Genomic DNA, 25,846 nt, shown 5'->3' on the forward strand with positions numbered 1-25,846 from the left:
ATCTCTTCTCCACGCCTGCTCGGTACCATTCACCCATCCTCTACCCACGTTTCCCCCCACCCCAGGTTCCCCAACAGGAGAGGCAGGGACTGCAATGAGGAAGAGAATGTGTCCCACCCAAGGGGGACAGCTGTTATTCTGTGGGCATGAGGTCCCAGTGGTACCACAGCCCTGATTTTCCAAAGGAGAGGTCCTGAAATTGAAGCCAACACATAGGAGAACAGAGAAAGAGAGACTCCAATCCTTAACTGAGTCCTTTGACCAAGCAGTGCCTAAACCGATACTCAAAACGATTCATTTAGAGACCCAGGTCATAGCCCCATTCTTTTTCTTTTTGACTAAGGCGGTTTGAGTTGGGTTTCTGTTTCCAGCAACACAAAGGGGATGGAGGTCAACCATGACATCAGTGTTCCAAGAGGCCAAGTGTTAGGTAAGTTGAAGACTGAGACACCCCTGGACCCGTGTCAATCAAGGATGGGAAGTCTTCATGGAAGAGGTGGCATTTGGCCTGGATGGGGCTCAAGCGTAGAAGAGGGACATCCAAGGAGAGTGACCAGTAAGAGATCAAGCAGGGGAAAAGGCTGCTTAGCAGGATGTCCCTACATCTGTTTTGCCCCGGCAGTGCTGACACATGCCTGCTGTCCTAAGATGGTGTTCATAGCGCCCCCTCCCATGGCTTAGAGAACCTGAAAGTACCCAGGTTCCCGACGCCCTAATTCCCAACTGTCCCATATTTAGTGTTCAGCTTTCAGCGTCACTGTGCTGTGATCTTGAGCTCCGTCCAGGAAATCCAGAGAGAGAGAGAGAGAGAGAGAGAGATCCTTAAAGTGGGCCAGGGATGAGCTCATTCTGGAACTAGATGAGGGAAATTTGCCTTCCTGAAAATAGCAATGCTCGGAGGGCGGCTCCACAGCGAAGATGACTCACTTGTGAGTTGCATGCTTGCCATAAGTCTGTCTCTGAACTAATTATTGTCTGCCGATAAATGACAGGCATTAAAACAATAAAAGTAAACTCAGTTCAAGGACACACACCAAAAAGGAGCAATTAACATTCTGAAAGGGCCTTTAGTGCAGGAGGCTTAGGATACATCTTTTCTTGTCAACTCTTCATCACTTTTGGCATTTCAGAGCCAGGGTTATGAGTCTTGTGTTGGCTAATAGCTAAACAGTACTTACACAGTGTGTCCCAAAGACCAGGGTCAGAGCTTTAGAATAAGTGTCTGGGTTTGCAAAATATATGCTTTCTCAAGCTGCGTGTGTGTGTGTGTGTATGAGAGAGAGAGAGAGAGAGAGAGAACCACTATTTGACTTTGTGTGTGAACATACGTCATTCTGTGCATGTGCGGTTTCCCTCCTAAAGGAATATTGTACTCTACAGGGTAAATGTGTAAAAATTATTTTTAATCTAATGATGCATACTATTACATTGTACTCCAGTGTGTATTAAAAACATCCAGAAACTAGGTTCTAAGGATTGGGAAGTGCTTCCGAGAATTCAGAAATATTTGCAAGTACCCTACACTCCTGTGTAACTGAAACAAATGATTCTTTTCTTCCTTGGATTTCAATCCCCTGATTCTTGAAATAGCTTCCTGATTTTCCATGGTCGAGACCACCCCCATCACACAGGGGCTCCAGATGCCCTCCAGGGTAGGACTGCAACCCAGGAAAAGCCAATCCAAGCAGTCCATCAAATTGGCAACTGTGACTGGCTCAGTGTGGTCGTGTGACCCATCAGAGTCCCACTTGCTGTGGGACCACCTGCCAAGGGGTGAAGGTACATGGGAAGTAAAGCATCCCTGCACACCCAGAGGCATTGCAGGAGCCCTCTGCCGTATGGAATGTCAGCCTGCCTCCGACATTTGCCACAATCCAACCATCTTGGGCTTAGCCTGCCTTGGGCTCGTCCGATTTAGGCCAGAAGACAGTTCCTGTGGCCATAGGCCTTGTTCTCTCACGAAGGCTTAATTACTGCACCACCACTTCTAGCCTTGATTTTTCCTATGTAGCTTCAGTTTGCGGATTAGCAATTCCTTTCCAGGCACAGCTTGGAAGGCAGTGTCTTGAGCAGCCACATCATAGGATCAAGCAGTTCACTCCAGCCCTTTCCGGTCTAAGGTGGCGTCCACCAGGTGTTCCTGCGGGAGGGATGCTCATTAAATCTGGAAGAGGGGAGATGTGGAGTCTCTCTGGGGAAAGCCTCAGGTTGGGTTCTCTCTGAGATTGGAGACCAGCCCAGTGGCCTGAGGCCGCTGGCAGCCCTCCCAATGACCCTGAATGGGACGTCCTGATCCAGGGAGAGCCCGAGCCTATTTCCGCCTTAGGACAAGGCAAAAAGCTTCTCGCACCTCACTTCAGCCAGACCAGAGCCATCGACCCTTCCTTGGCCACCCTGCGGCAGGAAATGGCTTCTGCCCACGGGAAGGCCACAGCTCGGAGAGATTTCATGGGCTGACTGGAAAAATCAGACACAAATAAAATGAGTGCTCCAAAATCGACGTTTGCACCACTGTGGTGCCCTCCCATCTGGGCAGGCTTAGAGAGCCCAGGACAGTGGTAACTCAGAAAATGGGCAAGGAGAAAATGGTTAGAGCTAGAATGTGTCTAGATTACAGAACGTTCATTTGCAGGTACCACCTCAGTGGACATTCTATTTCCTAGACCTAAACCATGGGTCAACTCTTAATGAGCTCCGACATTAATTTAAGAGACTTCTATCATATTTTAAGTGCATAGAATAGAATTTTAAAAAATCAGAGTATATTCTTGGAACAAAGGTACATATTCTTTCAAATAAATTTTTCATTTAAATTGTGTGTGTGTGTGTGTGTGTGTGTGTGTGTGTGGTGAGTCCCAATATAAAATGCATTTCTCCTTGTGGATTATGATAAAGAAACTGAAAAGCACAAGCTGACCAGCTGTTCCTGACCTTGGTCATCCTTCAAGACCTAGATAGTGTCATCATTTCCAACAGGCTCCCTTTCTACTCCAGCTTGGATTGCCTCCTTCCATCTCTGAATGTTCTGAACCAGCCAATTTAAAGCCCAATTTTACACGTCCCCGTCTGGATCTTTATTATTCAGCATAAATCTTCCATCAATCATTCAGTCAGCAAGTGTTTCCTCTCCCACATGACTGTTCCTCCTTCGAGCAGGTCCTCTGATATAACATAGAGCCCTATAGCAGGTGCCCAAGCAGAAATAACCTCAGGCCAGCCTGGGAAGTCAGTGAGAGTAGCAGAATAGACCCCTTGTGGCACAGACACGATTTGCCTACGAGACGTGAAGGAAGAGTGGTCATTGCCGCAAAGAAGGCTCCCTTCCTTTCTGCCGGAAACACACGGGCCACTCCAGTTTTAAAATTTCTCACTCGGATAGGGACATTGACACATGAAATATTTCATGCTTCTCTCAGCTCTCCTGTAAGAAAATAACAGCTCAGCTGCAATGATACATGGCACTGATGCTCAGTTTCTACGACAGGGAACAACAGGGAGAGATGGGGACTGTAGTCAGGTGGAGAATGCATGACAATTGCTGCTCGGTGGGCGTGTAGGACCAGTGGTACCGCAGCATCAGTTTTCCCAAGGAAAACCCCCAACCATCTGTCTGTGGACCACCGGGATCTCATCCGTGCCTTAAGGGAACAGACTCCTGCTGGGGATATGCACGATGGATACTGATTGATGGGACAGGGCTGTGCTCAGCGACAGCCCTGGGGTGACGGCAACCTCTAGGTTTTTGCCTGGGTTGAAGTTTCACGTTAAAGGAACGCGCATGTGTGAAGGTGCACTAACGCATGTTTTGTATACGATCTGTTGCTTCTTAAAGGAAATCACACAAGCAAAGCAGACTTCTACTGCCCGGGGACTGTATGAACCCTCGTTAGCATGTTTATCTGGAACAGATAATTATCTGCATATCTATTCTCATCATGGACACTGCTTACCGTACACCGTCAGGTGCCGTTTCTCAGTCTCCTTCCTCCCCAGATAAGTGAGCTCCTTTTAAGGTTAAAAGAACAATTATTTCCCCCTCTTGCCCAGCTCTATTTTAAGCAAGTTCTGAAGGTACTTCAGCTCCCTTACAGGGTTACAGAGGCTTGAATCCCACCCAGCACCCTCCCTGCAGTGTTGGACGTTGGTAAATTCAGCCACTTATATCCAGCTACAAAGAGTGGCTTTGTAGTTGCCACAAGGTACTCAAAGACGGTCCATCTAACTCCCTTTAGGGGCGGGGGCATTTCCCAGAGGAAAGTGAAGCTTTGGGATGGAAAAGTGGCCATCCTACATGGTGTGTTGCACTGGGCTCTCCAATCCCTCCTCTGATGCCCAGTGTGTAGGGGTGTAACAGAGAAGAGCAAACTGGACTCTATGTTGGATCTATTCCTTTAGCTCTAACCCTTGTGTCCTGTTGCCTGTGCTGAGTCATGCTGGCTCTGCACCTTTTGTAAAAGAATGTTGCCTAGAGCCTGAAATATACAGGAGAGCTCTTTCCCAAGGCTCTGACCTTTAAAGGTGTAACACTTTTCCATTCATATAGATAAAAAATTGCGAAACAGAAAATGACAATAGTCTTGTGGAGGTTTATAGGAACATGGTGACCTGACCTACATGCACAGCTGAAAGAACAAAGGATCCCTGCACCAAGAAGTTTGCAAAAAACAGCCACACCCCTCCCCTCTCAGCACAAAAGAAACCTGAAATCTAACTCGCGTAAGATACTTCTTTGGGACGCTACTCCACTATCTTCCCAGTCTGCTAGCTTTCCAAATAAAGTCGCTATTCATTGCCCCTGCACCTCGTCTCTCCATTTATTGGCCTGTCGTGTGAGCAGTAGAGATCCGACTTGGTAACAGGGGCATCCTTCTTCCCAGAGGCTGCCTTTGTTTCCCACCCCCGGTGGCCTCTGTCATTACACCCCAAGCCCTGGAGTGTAACATAAGCCAGAGGTGAGACACTGTTTTCTGGGCAAAATTACAGAGAAAGAACTATCACTTTGGTGAGGGTCCTCTAAGCTCATTGGGGCCTCCCCTTGGAAAAGGAATCTGAGTGCCTAAGCTCCTCCTCGGATGCCAGCTAGCAGAAACACTTATGGGGGAGGCCGATTGGGGTCATAATTGTAAAGTATGGCCCGAGAGAAGGGAAGCTATGAGACCGTGATCAGATGCTGAAACCAGATGCGGCTGGTCTTCCGTATCAGAACAGGCCCCGGACATACGTTACCCAAGAAGCAATGATGCAGTTTGTCCCATTTTTCTTACTCTTACCTGTTCTTGGGGGTTATGGTATTAATCCAGGCTTGGGATTTGAAGAATGAAAATCACTTCAGGGCCAAAGCTGGTGGCCTGAGGATTAATATCCCATCTGTTTATGGCTCACTCGTCACTTAGTTTGGCGGCGTCTTCTTTTATTATTTCAATGGATATTATTTTTTAAATTATAAAATCACATACATTCATTGGGAAAAGATAAAACTAAAAAATATACGGGACAATAGACTACTTAAAGATAGCCGACTCATGTTTTAATGAACCACATCTCATCCTCTTTCTTCGCAAGTGGAGGCACACACACACACATACGCGCGCACACACACACACACATACGCGCACGCACACACATCAGCTAAAGCCAATCTGACCTTTGATATTTAGCTAATTAGCTAACCCTCCTTTTCCACATCTTTAGGAGAGTTCGTTATCTTCACTCTGAATTTCCATGCGTGCTAAGGGAATTAAATTTCATTTTGTTTATTCACTCCATAATGTCTTTTGGGTGCCAGGTTCCCTGTAGCATACACAGTAGGCAGATGAGCCCCTGCATCATGGGTCTTTCACCGCAGAGGATTTTCCGGTGATTTCCAACTCTGTGCCTAACTAGATTCTTGGTTTCTCTTCTAACTTCGACTCTTGTTTCCTGCTCCACTGAGGCTTTCACGGGATACAGCCACTTGGACTTCATTTCTGCCTCCCAGCCATAAATTCACCCTTTTTGCTTGGCCTATGCGATGCTTAATGTTAGGTGTCAACATGAATGCGCTAACGGATGCCCAGAGGGCTGGCAAAGCATTATTTCTGTGTGTCTGTCTGTGAGGGTATTTCTGGAAGAGATCAGCATCTGATTCAGGACACTAAGAAGATCACTGTCACCAATGTGGGTGGTTATCCCCCTCTGCTCTGAGGGCCCAAATAGAACAGAAGTCAAAGGAAGGGCAAGTTCTCTCCTCTGGAACTGGGACATCCACCTTCCCCTGCCCTCGGTCATTGGAACTCCGGGTTCTCAGGCCTTCGGACTTGGGTTGAATTACACCACCAGCTTTCCTGGTTCTCCGGCCTGCAGATGGTAGATGGTGGGACTTCTAGGCCTCTGGAACCAGGTGAGCTCACTCCTGTATAAATCTCCTCTTCTGTACATCTCTCTGTATATCCAATTGGTTCTGTGTCTCTGGAGAACCCTGTATAGTACAGTCTGCAAAAATGAATCTGGGCCCTTATTTTTTTTCCCCTTTACCAGCTGACACTGAAGCTTTGTCTGTAGAGGGCGGTGGAGAGGCATGTGTGTTGCTCCTAGGTTCCAGAATGAGAGGAAGGCACTGGAGGATAGGGGTGGGGGGAATGCTTGGAGCGAGGGCTGTCAGTCAGGATCACGAAAGACTTCTGAGAAGTTTTTAGATGGGGGACAATGCAGTAACGTAGGGGCATAGAGCAATCGCAATTGACCGTTACTGTTTCCTTCTGCAAAATGAAAATAAAAGTTCCCAAGTTGTCTAAATTCAGTGTAATTAGCTCTCTGGGGTGATGTGTTAGATGATTAAATACTTTAAAAACGTTGCCTCCTGGATCATCCAGAAATAGGCCAGTGTTACCGTTCATTATTCCACTGTCTACCTGGACAGCGCTCTCATTGGCCTGGGTCACAAAAAAAGGGAGGGGGTGGATTTTGTTGAGTCTTTTTATCCTGGTTGAATTGACCAGAGCTGGATCTGTGAGATCAGAGTCAGCAGTTTAATTATCCTAAGTTCTTGAGTAAAATCAATGCCTTTGGCAAACTAATTTATATCATTAAAGTCATCTGTTTGTTTTCCAAACATTGTCTACCAAATATAGCTGTCAGTAACAGCACTCACAGGTTCATGGTTAAAAATCAACAGTCCTGGGCTTCCCTGGTGGCACAGTGGTTGAGAGTCCACCTGCCGATTCAGGGGACACGGGTTCATGCCCCGGTCCGGGAAGATCCCACATGCCACAGAGTGGCTGGGCCCGTGAGCCATGGCCGCTGGGCCTGCGCGTCCAGAGCCTGTGCTCCGCAATGGGAGAGGTCACAACAGTGAGAGGCCCGCGTACCGGAAAAAAAAAAAAAAATCAACAGTCCTTTTAATCATTAAATACATAAACATATATCAATATTACAAGAACATCATTTGCCTTTTTTTAGAAACAAACTCAAATTTATGATGACATGATACAGAATAAGAATAAATCTGATTTAAATGTTAAGATAAAGGTGGAATGTAAATGTTGGCTAGCTTTTCCTTTTATTTATGTAAATATTCATGTCAATAGCTTCTGACTGTTTCTCTGAAAGTTGTTAGACAATTCTGTGGTTTTGTCTTTCCTTTTTTTTTTTTTTTTTTTTTGCGGTATGCGGGCCTCTCACTGTTGTGGCCTCTCCCGTTGCGGAGCACAGGCTCCGGACGCGCAGGCTCAGCGGCCATGGCTCACGGGCCCAGCCGCTCCGCGGCATGTGGGATCTTCCCGGACCGGGGCACGAACCCGAGTCCCCTGCATCGGCAGGCGGACTGTCAACCACTGCGCCACCAGGGAAGCCCCTTGTCTTTCCTTTTAATCATGGCTGAATTAAGAATTTTGCAGTTGACATATAATTGCAGTTGACATATAACAGTTTTTTCGGTTTATATTTTGTTGCTGATCAACCTCTCTAATCAAATATTTTCACCTCCCACTTCGTTCAAGTTGTGATACGTTTGCTAGCTTTTTCTCAAAAGCAACTCATCTAAAAATTACCGTATATCCAGGCAACCCATGTTACAGGTTGAAAGCGAGTATGTCCCTCCCACCTCTGATACGAGCTGGACAGTGGATTTCAAAGTGGCAGCCATGTTGCTAGTTCCCCGTGGCCAAGAACGCAAACCCAAAACGTCAGAGTAAAGACAGCAACCCCACATCTTAGGCTGGTTTGCTTCACATAAATAGTAAGACCTGGGATACCCAGACAGTTACAGGTAGCATTTGGGTTACTTCCTGTCTGTGTTTGGTTTATATTTATTTCTGCTGCAATGTATGTCTCAAACAGGAATAGAAACTCTTGCGAGTTCTTGATCAAGCTAGCTTTTCCCAGATTTCATGTAATGATCCCTTATTGCCTGTTCTATACTAATAGAAATATATATTTTTGGGGAGATAAATATTTTTTTCTGCATGGATGAGCATGGCCTTGGAATTTCATCCAGTCGGGTTTTATTCCCTGTCTGCGTTTTCTACTGAAATACTGATTTTGTCTACATTAATCTGACAACCTGGGTGAGAATTCATTCAAAATTTATATTTTTGTCGGTTTTGTTGCTTGATTTACCCTGACTACAAGCACAGTATAGGAATTCATACTAATGTCATTTATTTTACAGTGTACTTTGCTTTTTAGTTACCAGTATTCTATGAACTACCATACTGGCCTTTTGTTATCATAATGATACATACGAGGAATAGGTCCATTTCGCTGGCATAGCTGTGGTATTTCTTCTGCTGTATTCCAGTATTATTCGCTGATGTATTTCTTTTAACTATGTGATTTTATAATTTTTCAGCACCGGTTGGCTATTATTTCAACTCCAGAGCTGTTTCCTCATATATAATATACAGCATATTGTATTTACATGAGCAACGTTATATATTTTTCCTACAAAACAATTTTAAAATCATTTCCCAACCGTGTATGATGTAAAGTACTTGGATTTTCCACCATAAATATCTGTCTTAAAGAAATGAGTGTGTTTTATACTCGGTTATGTCTTATGGACTAGAAAATAAACTATTTCTGCAAGGCATACTGAATGAATAACAGGACAGTAGCATTTACCAAGCACAGAATTTTTGTAAAACATAGGGCAGCTAGTTAAATTTGAATTTCATAGAAAAGACAACTTTGGGTTTTTTTAGTATAAGTATATCCCAAATATTACATAGGATATACTTACACTAAAATTATTTATTGTTTATCTGAAATTCAAAGTGAACTGAGTGTCCTCTATTTTCTTTGTTAAATCTGGTATCTCTATCCTCAGACAACCCTGTCTGGCCCCAACTTGCATTTTTTTTTTCTCTTTCCTCCCCTTCTATATCCCTTTTCCTCACCAAAGAAGAGATTTCTTTGGAGAATGTGGGAAACTTGAAATAGCTTCCAAAATAAAGACTTGGAAGCTTAAGATTTTAAATGAGGGTATTCATAGCATTGCCCCTTATGTCTGAAAATGTAGCAAAATAAAGACTATCTTCACTTTATAGAGCATAGGATTATGGACTTCTAAATTAGAATAACAGAATGTTCATGCTGGAAGCGATCTTGGGAGTCGCCTCACTCGCCAACCTTGTTTCACAGATGGAGGGCAGGTGCCCAAGGTCCCCTCTAGCAGCAGGCTATCTCCAGTTAGGGGGATATTTCCAACAGAGGGGTTTTTGCCAAAATATGATTCATGTAAAGAGTGTGAAATAATTTTGAGGTGACACACTGACAACGGAGAAAGTTACACAGGCTGAGGCCATACCGTGTGTGGAGCTGGGGAAGGAAGAAGCAGAGCTGGAAGCAGGAAAGGTGGGCTGAAGAAGACCTCATATTTCCTTAGCAGCTCCTAGACCCTTGTGAGAGGTTCCCCACCCTCTCCACCCGTTCCTCCACTTTTCTTGGGACCACCACCAATAAAAAAAGAGCTCCCTGTTTTGCACAGCAAAGGAAACCATAAGCAAAACGAAAAGACAACCTAGAGAGAAAATCTTTGCGAACAATGCTACCGACAAGGGACTAATTTCCAAAACGTACAAACAGCTCAGACAGCTTTAATATTAGAAAAACAAACAACCCAAACAAAAAATGGGTGGAAGACCTAAATAGACATCTCTCCAAAGAAGACAGACGGATGGCCAACAGACACATGAAAAGATGCTCAATATCGTTAATTATTAGAGAAATGCAAACCCAAACTAAAATGAGGTATCACCTCACACTGGTCAGAATGGCCACCATTAAAAAGTCACAAATAATAAATGCTGGAGAGGGTGCAAAGAAAAAGGGAACCTTCCTACACTGTTGGTGGGAATGTAAACTGGTACAGCCACTATGGAGAACAGTATGGAGGTTCCTCAAAAAACTAAAAATAGTTACTTTATCATCCAGCAATCCCACTCCTTGGCATATACTCGGAGAAAAACATAATTCAAAGAGATACATGTGCCCCAATGTTCATTGCAGCACTATTCACAATAGCCAAGACATGGAAACAACCTAAATGTCCATCGACAGATGTATGGATAAAGAAGATGTGGTACATATGCACAATGGAATATTACTCAGCCATAAAAAAGAATAAAATAATGCCATTTGCAGCAACATGAATGGACCTTGAGATTATCATACTAAGTAAGTCAGACAGAGAAAGTGAAATATCGTATGATTTCATTTATATGTGGAATCTTTAAAAAATGATATAAATGCATTTATTTACAAAATATAGACTCTCAGACATAGAAAACAAACTTATGGTTACCAAAGGGGATATCGGGGGTGAGGGATAAATTAGGAGTTTGGGATTAACAGATACACACGACTATATATAAAATACATAAATGACAAGGACCTACTGTAGAACACAGGGAACTATATTCAGTATCTTGTAATAACCTACAATGGAAAAGAACCTGAAAAAGAACGTATCTATGTGAATCACTTTGAATCTGAATTACTTTGCTTTACACCTGAAACTAACATGACATTGCAAATTAACTACACTTAAAAAATGGTAATGGGGCTTCCCTGGTGGCCCAGTGGTTGAGAATCTGCCTGCTAATGCAGGGGACACAGGTTCGAGCCCTGGTCTGAGAGGATCTCACATGCCGCGGAGCAACTAGGCCCGTGAGCCACAACTACTGAGCCTGCACGTCTGGAGCCTGTTGTGCTCCGCAACAAGAGAGGCCGCGATAGTGAGAGGCCCGCACACCGCGATGAAGAGTGGCCACTGCTTGCCACAACTAGAGAAAGCCCTCGCACAGAAACGAAGACCCAACACAGCCAAAAATTAAAAAATCAATTAATTTTTTAAAAATGGTAACAAATAAATAAAGGTCCAGAGCAAAGGAAAAAAAAGTTTGCTAGAATTTACCTGTTGCAGGGGAGGGAACAAAGGAGGCCCCTGGGGACAGGTCTCTCTTTAATATCCATGTTCCTTTCAAAGAGAAGCCAAAAGGCATTTCACGTCACAGACACCTCCTTCAGCCACTGGGATGTAATTCTGATAACTCTTATTCCTCTTTTTAAAATTAACAGAAAACATCACCTGTGTCTTTGAATCTCCAATGCAAACCTAACATGTCAGCTTTACGTTGCTCATGCTTGCACAAGCCAGCTTTTAAATCCTGTTCCGCTCCAAATGAAGAGTCAGCGACGGGCTAGACGTTTATAGCTCATGATCTGTAAGCGGATATAATGCTGCGGACCAGGAGTGCTAACACTGAAAGAAAGAAAGGGAATCTTTGATTGGACTGTGAATAAGCATCACAGTATTTATTAATTCTCCAAACGCCAGCTTTCACACTCAAAGTGCTGTCAGAGTTGGGCCCAGCTGGGGAGTGATTCATCTGAGTACACATCTCCACCCCCCAGACAAAACTTGAATCTCTAGTTCAAGGATAGTTACAATTGGACATGGCGCCAAGTAGCTTGCAAGAGCGCAGAATGGAGTACAGGAAGCACACATTCAGAGCCCTGAGGGCTTTCTGAATTGGTGGAATGATTTTTTTTTTTTTAATAAATTAAAACTAGGGAGAATGTTGGTGACCCAGCGTCTGATGCCTGCATTTGTGAAAGCATTTGGAGTTTTCAAACTAATTAGTTTTCAAACTAATTTCTCAGTACGTCTCCTGCTGACGTTTTTATTACAAACATCTCTTCATATTGATCTCAATGGAGGACTCTATTCCCCAGGGACATATGGACCCAATTATCTGTGTTTTTGTTACAAATGTCTCCTCTTTTTTAAAAGCGCTGGATAGAAAAAAAAAAGCTTTTGTTTTTCTCCCTAACCAGGACTTTTAGTCTGTGGAAATGAAACTCAAAACCCCAGGATGTTCTGTGAAGAAGCAGTACACACCGTAAAGAAGCAGACATGTTATTGGTTTGTCCTTCTAGAGCAGATCTGAACAGAAATTTCAATCCATTAAAAAATCTGACTCCTGTCACTCCTGCCCAGTTCCAGGAACAGTCACTGAGCAGTGAAGAGAACATCTTTCAAATGTTAATCTCAGATGTCCTCTTAAATCATTAACTTTGTGACCACCTAGAGGGGTGGGATAGGGAGGGTGGGAGGGAGACGCAAGAGGGAGGGGATATGAGGATATATGTATACATATAGCTGATGCACTTTGTTATACAGCAGAAACTAAGACACCATTGTAAAGCAATTATACTCCAATAAAGGTGTTTTTTTTTTTAAGAGTACAAAGTAAAAGAGAAAAAAAAAAAGTTGATGCAAATGCTTGGCTTGTGTCAATGTATTCAAATTTACAGTTAAGATACACTGTAAAGACAGTTCCAAGGGAAGAAATGGGATTTGTGTGTATTTTTTAAAGGCAGACAATGGCCATTTCAAAATCCAGTTGTTGTTTTTAAATAAAACCAAATATATCAAATAGTCTGACATGGGGAGGGAACCAAAGGCTGATCTTTTTGGAATCATTTGATTTTTAAAATTTAATTATTATTTTACATTATAGCTGATTTACAAAGTTGTGTTAGTTTCAGATGTACAGCTAAGTGATTCAGTTATACATGTACATACATCCTTTTTTTTTTTTTTTTATTTCGGTACGCGGGCCTCTCACCGCACAGGCTCCGGACGCGCAGGCTTAACGGCCATGGCTCAAGGGCCCAGCAGCTCCGCGGCACGTGGGATCTTCCCGGACCAGGGCACGAACCCGCGTCCCCTGCATCGGCAGGCGGACTCTCAACCACTGCGCCACCAGGGAAGCCCCCATTATTATTAGTTTTTAAATTTATTTTTGGCTGCGTTGGGTCTTCATTGCTGCGCGCGGGCTTTCTCTAGTCGCGGCGAGCGGGTGGGTGCTACTCTTTGCTGCGGTGCGAGGGCTTCTCATTGCGGTGGCTTCTTTTGCTGCAGAGCACAGGCTCTAGGCGTCCGGGCTCAGTAGTTGTGGCACGTGGGCTGAGTAGTTGTGGCTCGCGGGCTCTAGAGCGCAGGCTCAGTAGTTGTGGCGCACAGGCTTAGTTGCTCCGCGGCATGTGGGATCTTCCCGGACCAGGGCTGGAATCCGTGTCCCCTGAGTTGGCAGGCGGATTCTTAACCACTGCGCCACCAGGGAAGTCCCCATATATCCATTCTTTTTCACTCTTCTCCCATATAGGTTATTACAGTTATTGAGTAGAGTTCCTTGTGCTATACAGTAGGTCATCTGATGTTTACTTTTGGAGTTTGTTTGGTGCCAGGGAGTCAGTGGTGAGATGGAGGGAAATCTGGGTGGAGATGGAGGGAAATCTGGGTGTAGGGATGTCACCGGGCCCCTGGAGCACTTGGACTGACGTCATGAGGATGCAACCCATCTGACTTCCTCCAGGCCCTGCCTCATGGCCACAGCCTGGCACACCTTCCGGAACAGCCATGAGGTGTGGTCCCTGTTCCCTGACCCGGGCACCCCTGTTGGCCGGAGATGAAGGATGCTGCAGGGCTGAGGACCGCTCGGCATCCAGGTGCACAACGGGCGTGCAAAGGGTTCACGCTCACAGGGTGAAACTATGACCGATGGAAGGTGGTGGGGGATGAAATCGACTTCCTTCCTCCTTCACGGTGGACCGCCTCAGCCCCCCTCCTTCCCGCCCCCTCTCAGGAGCCGGCGCCACGGGTGGAACAATGATTCCTGCTGGACGCCAGGCAGCGGCCAGCTTGGCAAAGCCCCTCCTCCCTCCCACCTCCCCCGCTTCCCCTGGGTCCTGCCCAGCCCCACCCCCGGTTTGCACAGCCTAATAACGTCAGCCTGCTGAGACATCACGGTGGTCTCACCCCGGATGTAGGCACTGGTGGGCCTGCCACCCAGGGTCTGGTTAGACGTCTGCTGGGGAGGACATCCCTTCCTAAATAAACCCCCAAGCTCCACAGGCAGGCTTGCTGTCTTTGCGCCCTGCTCCCCTCCACCTGCCTGGAAAACAGACAAGATACCTGCAGGTACAATAGCCATCTCTCCATGGTGACATGACAAGCCAACCTGCTAATGATGGGGGCAGAAAATGGAACGGTCCTGGGTTCTTATGCACTGAGCCATTGTCTGAATCCTGGGCTCCCTACCTCCACACTCCTTGTTATGTGAGTCAAACAAACGCTTACTTGTTTACGCTAACTCTAATAATCGGTTCTGCTAACTCTGCCCCAACCTACCTCGCACCCTAGCCCTGTGTATCTTTCTGATTTCCATGAATGTTCTAATCCACCCCAAAGGCACACGTGCTTCCTTAATCAGAGATGGAGAAGGCGGTGAGAGGCAATTTCTCCCGGGCTTCTGCGTTCTCAGCGTCCAAGGGCACGTCCCGGGGGGAGATGAAAATGAGGATCCCTTTCCCAACCATGTCAGGGGTCGCAGCTCCGTCGCCCAGCTCCTTCTAGCTCACATTAATGACTCATCTTCTCGTCCCCTCCTCTACCCCGTTACAGCACATCTGAATTCAGAGCTCCAATCCCCACAGCAAACCTGGACGGACCTAGAGATTATCATGGTAGGTGAAGCAAGTCAGACAGAGAAAGACAAATACCATATGATATCACCTACATGTGGAATCTAAAATATCACACAAACGAACCTATCTACGAAACAGAAACAGGCTCACAGAGGTAGAGAACAGATTTGTGCATGCCAAGGGGGAGGGGAGGGTGGGGGAGGGATGGATTGGGAGTTTGGGGTCAGCAGATGCAAACTAGTATATATAGAATGGAGAAACAACAAGGTCCTACTGTACAGCACGGGGAACTATATGCAATATCCTGTGATAAACCATGCAAGAAAGAGCCGTCCCTACTGCTACGTGTGGCCACGGGCAGCTACGTCCACTGAGTCTTCTCCACATGAAGTGGAGAACTGGGGAATTAGCGTACTTCGTTGAAAAATTAATTTTCTGCTCGCATCTAGAACTATAAGAATCAGTATTTTAGAGTTAACCTTTTTGGTTGGAAGCGTTTTCTTAGCTGCGCTCTGCTCCTGGCCGGCAAGTAGAATTAATTTTTCCCCAATCTCAACCGTCCAGTCCCCTTCCTGAGGCAACCAGTATCTCCCAGTGCTGTGTGGCCACATAGAATTGTGTGCTTTTACACACACACACACGCACACACAGAGTTTTTACCCCATTCTAACTCCAGACATCCGAACATCTCAGAGTGTCGACCACCCTCCCCCTCCCGCAGTGACTTGGTGAGCCGTATCAGAACTCACCAGGGCTACGCAGCGGGGAGGTAAGGCAAGAAGGTGCACAAAGTAGGGTTTAGCGGCAGAGAAGCGAATTTCTGAAGGTCCTATGGAAACCGCCCCTCTCCCCTTCGCTCTTTCTCTCCCGAAGCTTCTGGCGGCCTAGAAGGATGCTCTCCCGCGGATGGGCGCACTTTCTCACACCACCTCCGGCGCGGCGGGGCCGGACCGGGCGGAGCGCTTGTGGGCGGGGCCTTGGAAGGGGCGGGGCCAGGGCGGGGCGGGGCCGGGAGTCCCGAGGGTCCGGAGCCTGGGAGGCCAGAGACTGGAGAAAAGTTGTGGGATCCGAGCCCCAGCCGCCACCAGAGCCGGAGCCGCCGGGGCGAGGACCACCCAGCGGGGATCCGGCACGACCTTCGGAGACGCAGCCGGACCCGCCCAGTTCGGCTGCCCGGGTAGCGCCGGGGTCGGGGGCAGCCGCGGGGGCCGCGGGCGGGAGGCGTGAACCCGGGGGCTGCATGATGCGCTCCAAACACAGGGCCCCGGGGCTGTGCGGGGCACCCTGCCGGGCAGAGGTAAGGCAGGGGCTGGGGCGTCTGTCGCGCCGGCCCTTGGGCGGGGGTCGCTTGAACTTGGGGTTTGTTGGGGAAATCTGGAGAGGGCGCTGCCGCCACCGGCAGCGCCTCTGCGGGGCCACTTCCCTGGATGGGCAGACCCTGGGGCAGCCTCGTGGGGGGCTGGGGCAAACGTGTCCGTTCCAGGATCTTCAGAACCCCGACCTGAAGCCATCTGAAGCACCTGGAGTCGGAGAGGAGGGGGCGTGGCTGAGGGCATGCGTTTACTGCAACCCACTCGGGCTTTCGTGGGGTCTACACCTGGGATCCAGGAAGCGGGGTCCGATTATGTGAACCCCTTTTCCGCCAAGCATAGGATTACCTCCAACCCCCCATCTGCATCTTGTCAAACTGGGACTGGCGGAGAGCCTGGCTTTTCGCACCCCTTCTGCCCAACCCCAGGTCCCAGAGCTGCTCGTGGATCACGGAGGAAGGCGCGCTCACAACGCAGCTACAGCAAACCCGGGCTTGGCAGAATTCGGGGACTCCCCCTGACACCCCAGATTCGGTCCGATGTGATTTGGGGGGTGCAGGTAGTGGTTGTCGGGCCCAGAGACGCTGGTGGGTGCGAGTCTCTGGAACAGAACCGGGCTTCCCAGGAGTCCCCTACCTGCAGCCTTTCACCCCAGGGGAACGCGCGGCCTCTTGGAGTGGAGGGAATGTCATGGACACGTCGGACACAGCCCAGAGCCTGGAGCATTCACTAGAAGACCAGCTGGTGATACGACTACTGTTATTTTCACTGTGCACACTTGGGGCGGGGATCACCGCGCCGACTCGGCGGGTGGGGCAGGAGAGTGGTCTCCAAGCTCCTGGCGCAGGTGGCATCAAGCGCGCTTTTTCGCCCAGCACTGGCTTTGGTGGCCCTGGGGACCTGCGAGGGGCCAGGCCTCAGCCCCGCAGGGATGCAGGCGGCGCACGGCTTCTGCCAGGATCCTGGGGTGCGGATGCAGGAGGACAGAAAGCGAAAATGTGTTTGTCTTGCCGCCTGCACAGTAGCGAAGGGTCTGCAGGGCCGCATGGGTTAAAGGCACTGGCAGCGGGGCCAGGGCATCTCTGCGTCTTGCTTCCCTGCCCAGGTTCCACTCCAGCCCCTGCATGAGCTGACGTTCAAAAACTAAATCCAACTCAATGGGAATCTTTTTTTCTCTCCTTCCTGAGACTCTTTAAGCTGGGCTTGATGCACTTTGATAGATACTGAGACACACCACCAATTGATGTTAAAAAGTTGCATTTGCTCTTCAGAAATCCACCTTCCTTGAAATTCTCCTTCTATCAGTCTAGTCTTGAGACAGCTTTCAGTCTCCGTGTGTGTGTGCACAAGTTGTGTGCGTGTGTATGTATACCTGCTGTTTTTTTGGGTTTTGTTGTTGTTTTGTTTTTGCGGTACGCGGGCCTCTCACTGTTGTGGCCTCTCCCGTTGTGGAGCACAGGTTCCGGACGCGCAGGCTCAGCGGCCATGGCTCACGGGCCCAGCCGCTTCGCAGCATGTGGGATCTTCCCGGACTGGGGCACGAACCCGCGTCCCCTGCGTCGGCAGGCGGACTCTCAACCACTGCGCCACCAGGGAAGCCCCTGCTGTTGTTTTTTTAAATGTGCCTAAACTCAAGTTCATCTAGAGATGGGCCAAAGAAACAATAGTCTGACACAACACTCCAGAAAAAGCTGCCTAAACAAACTGGAGTGTGTGGTGTCCCTGTAATTTATGCTCAACTAAGCAGGCCCTTCCAGGAAAAAAACTAAGGTGCCAACATCAGGTGAAACATAAATCTTCTAAGATCTGCTGTTTGAAAGAGTCACTCCACAACTGAGCCAACACTCAGCGTATAAAACAGTGTATAAAATCTTAAGAAAGTTCTGTCTTCATCACTATTCTAAACCCCCTCCCACTTCCAGTGCAGATAAATATTCTGATTCAAGGAGACTGTACAGAAAAAAAGAAACACTTTGATTCTATTCCAAGCCAACCAGTAGTCCAGATCAGAGGAAATAGCTGTGTAACCGGAGCAACTATGTCAAGTGCGTGTATCACATGGGATCAGGGATAAGAAAACTGCACATTGAATGGAAGGATTGCTAAATTCTCTCAGCTCATGGGACTACATGTGATTTATTTAGAATCAAACATCGATCATCCAGAAAGGCATATATTAAAAAGCAAAATTGTCCTCCATCTCTCCCTATTTCTAGCCTTGCTCCTAAGGGGAGCCATTTAAAACTCTTTATCAGTTTTTGTTTTTTATTTCTTTTGGCCATTGCCTCCTAGTAGAGCTGTTTATCAATGTGGCCAACTCTAATGCTCCTCTATCTGTAATCATTTTCCTCCCTTCTTCACTTAAAGAATCCAGATTGTGTTTGCAACCCAGTATGCCCAGCTCAGGATAAAAAAAATACTACATTTCCCAGACACCCTTGCAGAAATGAATGGTCACATGACATGAATATGCCCAATGAGATGCAAGTGTCGGTTCTGGGGCGGGGCTTCTGGGGGAAGCCCAGCGTCCCGGATCTAAGAGCGTGGCACAGAAGACGCGCTGGGCCTGGGGAGGCCGCCTCTCAACCCCAGGGCTTGTGAGAAGGCTACACGGTCCGGGTGGGTTTCTCTCCCTTCTGGTGCGGGCTTGCGTAGACAGCTCGGGCAGCCCCTGGGTTCTTGGTCTCCCAGCTTCTTGCATTAGCATCAGGTTTCCTCCTCAGAGAGAGTTTCCTGTCCCTGTGGGTTGCATGGGGATCCCTGAATTAATTTCTATGGTCACGTCGGGCTGACTTTGCCCAAACCCTTGTACTACTTGGACTTCAATGGATCCCAGCTCTGAGGCCAGGAGGCTGAGAGTCTCCTGGTGGGCAGAGACCTGGATTCCGTGGCAGATTTACCCAAGGATGGAGGAAGGGGCATGAAAGTTAAAAAGAAGTGATGTTTGGGCCCAGGGTCCTGGCTGCTCACCAAAAATGAACTCTGAGTGAGAGAAGAGGATATAAAAGACCGTTCGTATACATTTTAGCCACATGCAAGTGATCACTCATGCAAATTCCACTTTACACACGTATGTAGTGTGCAGGCTGTTTCCAAGGATGCTACCACGTTACTCATGTACCATGGAGAGTAATTTCCTGCAAATTACAGAACAAATTCCTTTCACAGATATATGACATCACTAACGAAGTGCAGCTCAGATTTCTCTACTTCATTTGTAAACTGCTTTTTGATCTAACTCAGCATCTTTCTTTTTCTTTCCTTCGTCTTCCTACTTAGCCATAGAAGACCAAGGAGGCCATTGACATCATACAAAGATTGTTCTCACTGTGAACTCTCTTCCTGTGACAGGTCACATCCTCAGAGCAAATATCACCTTCCTGGAAGAAACCAGTGTTTTCTGAGGAACTCAAGTTCACAGTGCAGAGGTAAGTCATAATTTATATTCAAAGCTAATTGGTTGCCAGTATTACATGCAAGCTATCCTTATGGGCTAGTATTTTTCTTTTGGAGAATACTTTCTTTTTGGGGGATTAATGCCGGATTTAAGCTTTTGAAGGCAAACATGTTAGTTTCATTTTAATAGGAACTCAGAAGTTCATGTGAGGTGTGTCATTTGCCTGAGCTGATCCAAAGTGCAGATTATTTTCTACATTGAAGAAATAGATTAGGAAGACCAAGCATCATGGGAAAATTGCTATGCTTTTCAGAGGTGTCAGACTGTGTCATGGCATTGGAACTTCTGTTCAAATGAGGATACCAGCTCCTGTCCAGAAGGTTCAGTTTTCTCACAGGGGTTGCTTTAAGATGTCTGTGGACCCATCAGAAGGGAGTCTTGAAGGCTCATTTCCAAGTGCAGCTAGGTGAGTACTGTACCATCAGTAATATCAGGATGGGCGGTGCTGTCCAGCTAGGGAAGGAGACGCTGGATGAAATCATGTTCCGCTTGCAGAGAGGTTGGCACCCTGGGCCTTTATGGGGCCCGGAACATTCTCAGCTCAGCGGGCTGTAGTTGGAGACAGAGTTGTCATCAGGGCATTGCCAAACAAGAAGACGTGGTGGTCAGTGCCCTCATGACTATCACTGATTTGTTCATTGTGAGATACTTGCCCTGGGGTCGGCCAGTGGTTGAAGGCATGAAGCAGGTGAGATTTTGCCCAGTGCTCGGGAGATGTATGTTCAAGAAGAGAAAAAATAGTTTCTAATGTCAGAAAGCCTTTGGCGTGAGACTGAAGGACAAATCATGTACATGCACAGAAATACAGTCTGAATCTAAAGGGAGGGAGTGGGCCAGCAGGGATACCAGTATAAAGACAGGACAGTGACGGGGCCACTTAGACCTTGTATTCTCATTGAAGGGGAGGAGGCTGTCACCTTCTTTTGCAGAAATGAGAATACTAGCTGAAAGGTCGAATGCATGCAGCAAGAGGGTGTAAGAAGAAGATATAAGTATTTTGACATCACATTCTGGGTTAAAAAAACGCTGAGACTAACACCTATTTTTTTTACTTGTTGAGATAGAGTGTTAGCACATTAAAACCTGGGAAAGTCTCAATTATTAGGGTGACATGACAGTGGCAGACTAACAGAAGGCTGTCCACAAGAAAATTACTCAGCAGAGGTATATCATGTCTTAATTAAAAAGCAAACAGTCATTTTTCAATGTATGGTGCTGGGGTCATTGGACATCAATGGCAAAATAAATGAACCTTGACCTAAATGTCACACTTTTTACAAAAATTAACTCAGAGTGGATCACAGATTTAAATGTAAAATGTAAACTAATACAACTTTTATCAGGAAACCTAGAACCTCTTTAGGACCTAAGACTTGGTGAGCAATTCTTAAACTTGACACTGAGAGCTTGATGCATAAAAGAGAAAAAAAAGATAAATGGGACCTCATCAAAATTAAAGATATTTAATCTGCAAAAGACTCTGTTAAGATGGTGAAAAGAAATTATAGACTGAAAGTATTTGCAAACAACATATCTGACGGAAAAAAATCAAAGTTCAATAATATTTAAAAAAAGGTGTATTTTGGCAAGATTGGGCAAACAACAAGAAAAGACATTTCATTGAACAAAAATATGAATGGCAAGTAAGCATATGAAAAAGATGTTTTACATTACTAGCAATTGGGGAAATACAAAGTAAGACCAAGATGAGATGAGAAATAACTACACACCTGTTAAGATAGCTAAAATTTATACGTGTATGTATATAATCATTTATTGTATATATATTTATGCATGCGTACACACACACACACACACACACACACTGCCAGATGTTTGAATTTGGAGAAATGGATTTCTCACGCGTGCTGCTGGGAATGTAAAATGGTACAGCCAATGTGGAAAACGGTTGCGCAGTTTCTTCGAAATTCAAACATGAAATTCAGACATTGACCATGCAAGCCAGCAATGGCACTCCTGGGCATTTACTTCTTTTATTACTTACTTACCTGTGCATGAATGTTCATAGCAGCTTTATTTATAATAACCTTAAACTGGAAACAATCCACAGGTCCTTTAACGGGTGAATAGTTAATACGTAGAACATCCGTACCATGGGACACTACTCGGCAATAAAAGGAGTTTAAGAAAAATTGTTTTGTTTGGCCGAGCGTCGGGGCATGCGGGGATCTTAGTTCTCCCACCAGGGTCCGAACCCCGGCCGTCTGCAGTGGAAGTGCAGAGTCCTAACCACTGGATGGCCAGGGAAGTCCCGGGAGGTACTGTTGATACAGCAGCTTGAATTGATCTCAAGGGCTTTAGGTTGAGTGAAAAAAAACCACCCCAAAAGGGCCAAAAAGGCCATGCATACTGTTTCCCCATATATAACAGTTTTTGAAATGACAGGTTTATAGAGCTGGAGAGGAAATTGTTGGTCACCAAGAATTTGGGGTGGTGGTGAATTGCTGGATTCCAGAAGGTCATGAGTGTTGCCCTTGAAGCTGTCTCTGGGCCTCCCCCAGAGACAGTGTCTGTTGGCACTGCCAGGTCAGGAGATCTTTGCCCAGAAGTTTCTCTCTGCCCGGTGCACACCATGGACTCTGGCTGTCTTTCCAAACTCTGCACTTAGTTCTCTCCTGGGCTCCTAGTCAGTGTAGTGACAAGGGTCGGGTGGGAAAGCAATCTCAGGAAACCAAATAGAGCTTCATTTCTCATTCAGCACATGGACGTCGGTTGTAACACCCACTGAGTGACTGACCACTGCACTGAATTTTGAGATTAAACGGAGGGAGGATGGCTTGTCCGAGCACGAGGCATTTATCGGTACACGTCCCTGTGGCTTCATGACATGTTCCTACATTCTGATACAGCATTTTGTGGTCAGCTGGCTCTGGGACAAAATGAGGATCTGCCAGCAGATGTTCATGACTTTCAATATAAGCTTTCAGACAAAATTTGCCTTCCGTTTGGCTTGAGGTGTGGTGGGTCAGAAGTCTAAACCTCCTAGAATTCCCAGAAGGATTTGCCACATGAATTGCGAGAGAGGACAGAGCCTTAAATTTTTTGTAAATCGATCTTTAGGAGATGTCATAAACCTGTCTGTAATTAAAGCTTACTTAAGAGTTGCATTTCCTTTAATTGCCTTTTCTGTATTTGAAACACAAGGAGGATTTAAAGATCTACTTAGAAGGTTCAGTCTGAATGTTTTAGTCTCAAGTCTGTCTGGCTGTGTGTCTGCTCCCTTCAAATGGAGAATATTCTTGTGCTACAGCAGGGGTTTTAAGGAAGGTTGCCTAGCCCTATACTTCCATCTCAAGGTCTCAGTGCTAGGCGTGCTGGTTGCTACTGAGGTGTCATTGTTCCTAAGCCAACTTAGTAAAGAGAGCTACGAAATGTACATATGCATCCTAGCCCTTGTATCCACATACACACACATCCATCTATCTATCTGTCTATCATCCATCCATCTATCCATCCATCCATCCATTCACCCATCATCCATCCATCCATCCATTCACCTATCATCCATCCATTCATCTATCCATCCATCCATTCATCCATTATCCATCCACCCATCCGTCATCCATCCATTCATCTGTCCCTCATCTCTCCCCCGCCAAAAGATGATTCATATTGATAACACTGATTCCAATAAATCACCAGGGTTCACGCTAACCTTCCCCCTTTCCTTATTTTTAACTTCTTTTTCTGACGGTGAGAAACCTGGTTTTCATGTTCTCATACATTTACGTATTTCTTCAATCCTAGTGTGTGTGGTTTCAGAATTGCTAGTTGTTTATAGCCTTACACTATCCAATCAATACAGTGTTTAAAGTTACTTAGACTAGATCTTTTCTTTCTTGCTTCCTTTAGGGTGGCAGGTTGCTCATTTGTACTATAGTTTGGCTCATTATTACCATTTATATTCCATTTTGGGTTGTCCTACATCCTGAGTTTTAAAAAATCATGTGTTTACTTTTAGAATATCTGAAACGCTGCTCTGGTTCTGAGTCAGAGCTATACAAATTGTCTGCTCAGAGAGGTGCGCCTTCCCCCTTCATCCCTACTCCCCCGTTCCCATACCCCCCTTCTTTCCACACCAATCTCTTTAGTTTCTGGTTTTCCTTCCTATAATGATTTTGCACCAATAAGTAGATACCCGTGCATTTTCTTAGATCTTCTTTCTGACATGAACGAGAGTGTATTATGGACGCACTTTTGTACACTTAACAGTATAGCGTGGAAATTCCTCCAGTTCGGGTCCTCATTCTTTCTTCATCCCCCTTTTAAATAGATTTTGTGTTTTAAAGCAGTTTTAGGGACTTCCTTAGTGGTCCAGTGGTTAGGACTCCGCACTTTCACTGCTGAGGGTGCGGGTTCAATCCCTGGTCGGGGAACTAAGATACCACATGATGCAAGGTGCAGCCAACAAAACAAAAACAACAACAAAAAACCCCAGCAGTTCTAGGTTCACAGCAAAATTGAGCAGAAAGTACAGAGAGTTCCCGTATACCCCCCGCACATGTCTCAACTTCCCCTGCCGTTAACATCCCACACCCCATTCTTTTTTATACCTGTGTAATGCTTCATTTATAGACGCGCCACCAGCTATTCAGACCCTCCCCTATGTGGAGATATTTTTTATTGTTTCCAATATTTTGCAGCTACAAACAGTGCTACAAGGAGTAAACTTGTATGCATGGATTTTTAGGTATTTGGAGGAATATCTTCAGGGTGGCTTCCTAGAAACGGGATTTCTAGGTCAAAACATGTAAGTGCGTATGACGTTTTCTTAAGTTTCGCCAAGTTTCCCTCCAGAGGGGCGGTGCCAGTCTGGACTCTCGCCATCCATATACAAGAACGCTTCCACTCAGCCTCGCCAGCAGAATATGTTGGGGTGCTTTTTAATTTTTGCCAGTCTGTTAGGTGAGAAATGGTATCTCAGTGTTGTTTCAGATTGCATCTAATTATAAAGTCAGTCTGAACGCTTTTTTTCTTATGTTTGGGAGCCATTTTTGTACCTCGTGAATTTTCTGCTCACATGTTAGTTACATTGCTGTTTGAGTTTGAGAAGTGTGGATTTCAGGGGGAATTCAATTTCTTGTTCAAAAACATGTAATTGGTTTCAGGTTAAGTACTGGTACCTGAATCTGACAGTGCCCTGAGAAACTTTCAGCAGTGGCTGTGACATGTGGTTTGGAGGGTGTGCGCTGCTGGGGGCTGGGCAGCATTGCATTGGGATCGGACTGGTCTTGGTATCAAGAGGGTTTGAAAGAGATCTTGGGGAAGTTCATTCCTGATTTCTAATGGCAGTCCTTCTTCCCATCACAGAGAGACCCTTCAGATCTGAGAAACCTCATAGGACAGTGGGGCAGAGAGGTTCAGAGTGAGGACTAAATTCCAGCTGCCTGGGTGTGAATGCCAGTCACCCCCCAACTACCTGTGCAACCTTGGGCTTGCCATGTGTCCTCTTGGTGGTCAGTGCACGTTTGTTGGGGGAACAGTTGAATTTAGACGTAGTGTAAGACTCTGATCCGAAAATGAAGTATGTGGGATTGTCAACGCCAGAAGGATGGGTGACACAGCAAATAAAAGTGTAATGGGTATGAAAGCTTAGGACCTTTAGGGACATTTGTCTAATTCTGGGAAAGGTTTCCTCCTCCTGCCTGGCATTAGAGATGATTTATCATTTCAAGTATATATGCTTTGTCTTGTGTTTCCATAATGCCAACCATCTACCATTTTGGTGACTTTACTTTTTGTCATATCAGTGATGGGCCTGATCTATTTTCTTTTTTTTAATTAGAGTGTATTTGGTTTACAATGTTGTGTTAATTTCTGCTGTACAAAAAGTGACTCAGTTATACATATATATACATTCTTTTATATATTCTTTTCCATTATGTTTTATCCCAGGACATTGAATATAGTTCCCTGTGCTCTACAGTAGGACCTTGTTGTCCGTCCATTATGATCGGTCATCTTCATGAATTTAACTATGATATGCACCCCATGTAGAATCATTTACTCACAACTTAAGTCAACTCACTTTAAAAAACATATAAATTCATCTAAAAAGGAAGCTTGACATCCACCACCGTAAATAGAA

At 46.0% G+C, this 25,846-nt stretch overlaps 1 protein-coding gene across 1 annotated transcript in view; it reads left to right on the plus strand.

The window, feature by feature from the left end:
* The first annotated feature begins 15,862 nt into the window (after positions 1 to 15,862).
* LOC125961208 (OTU domain-containing protein 5-like) overlaps positions 15,863 to 25,846 on the plus strand; it is a 41,015-nt gene continuing 31,031 nt past the window's right edge. The window contains exons 1-2 of the mRNA XM_049697696.1: positions 15,863 to 16,267; positions 19,632 to 19,708. Of these exons, the coding sequence (XP_049553653.1) occupies positions 15,863 to 16,267; positions 19,632 to 19,708 (482 nt within the window). The remainder of the gene's footprint in view (positions 16,268 to 19,631; positions 19,709 to 25,846) is intronic.

The sequence above is a fragment of the Orcinus orca genome, chromosome 15 (genome assembly GCF_937001465.1).
Source record: "Orcinus orca chromosome 15, mOrcOrc1.1, whole genome shotgun sequence".
Taxonomy (NCBI): Eukaryota; Metazoa; Chordata; class Mammalia; order Artiodactyla; family Delphinidae; genus Orcinus; species Orcinus orca.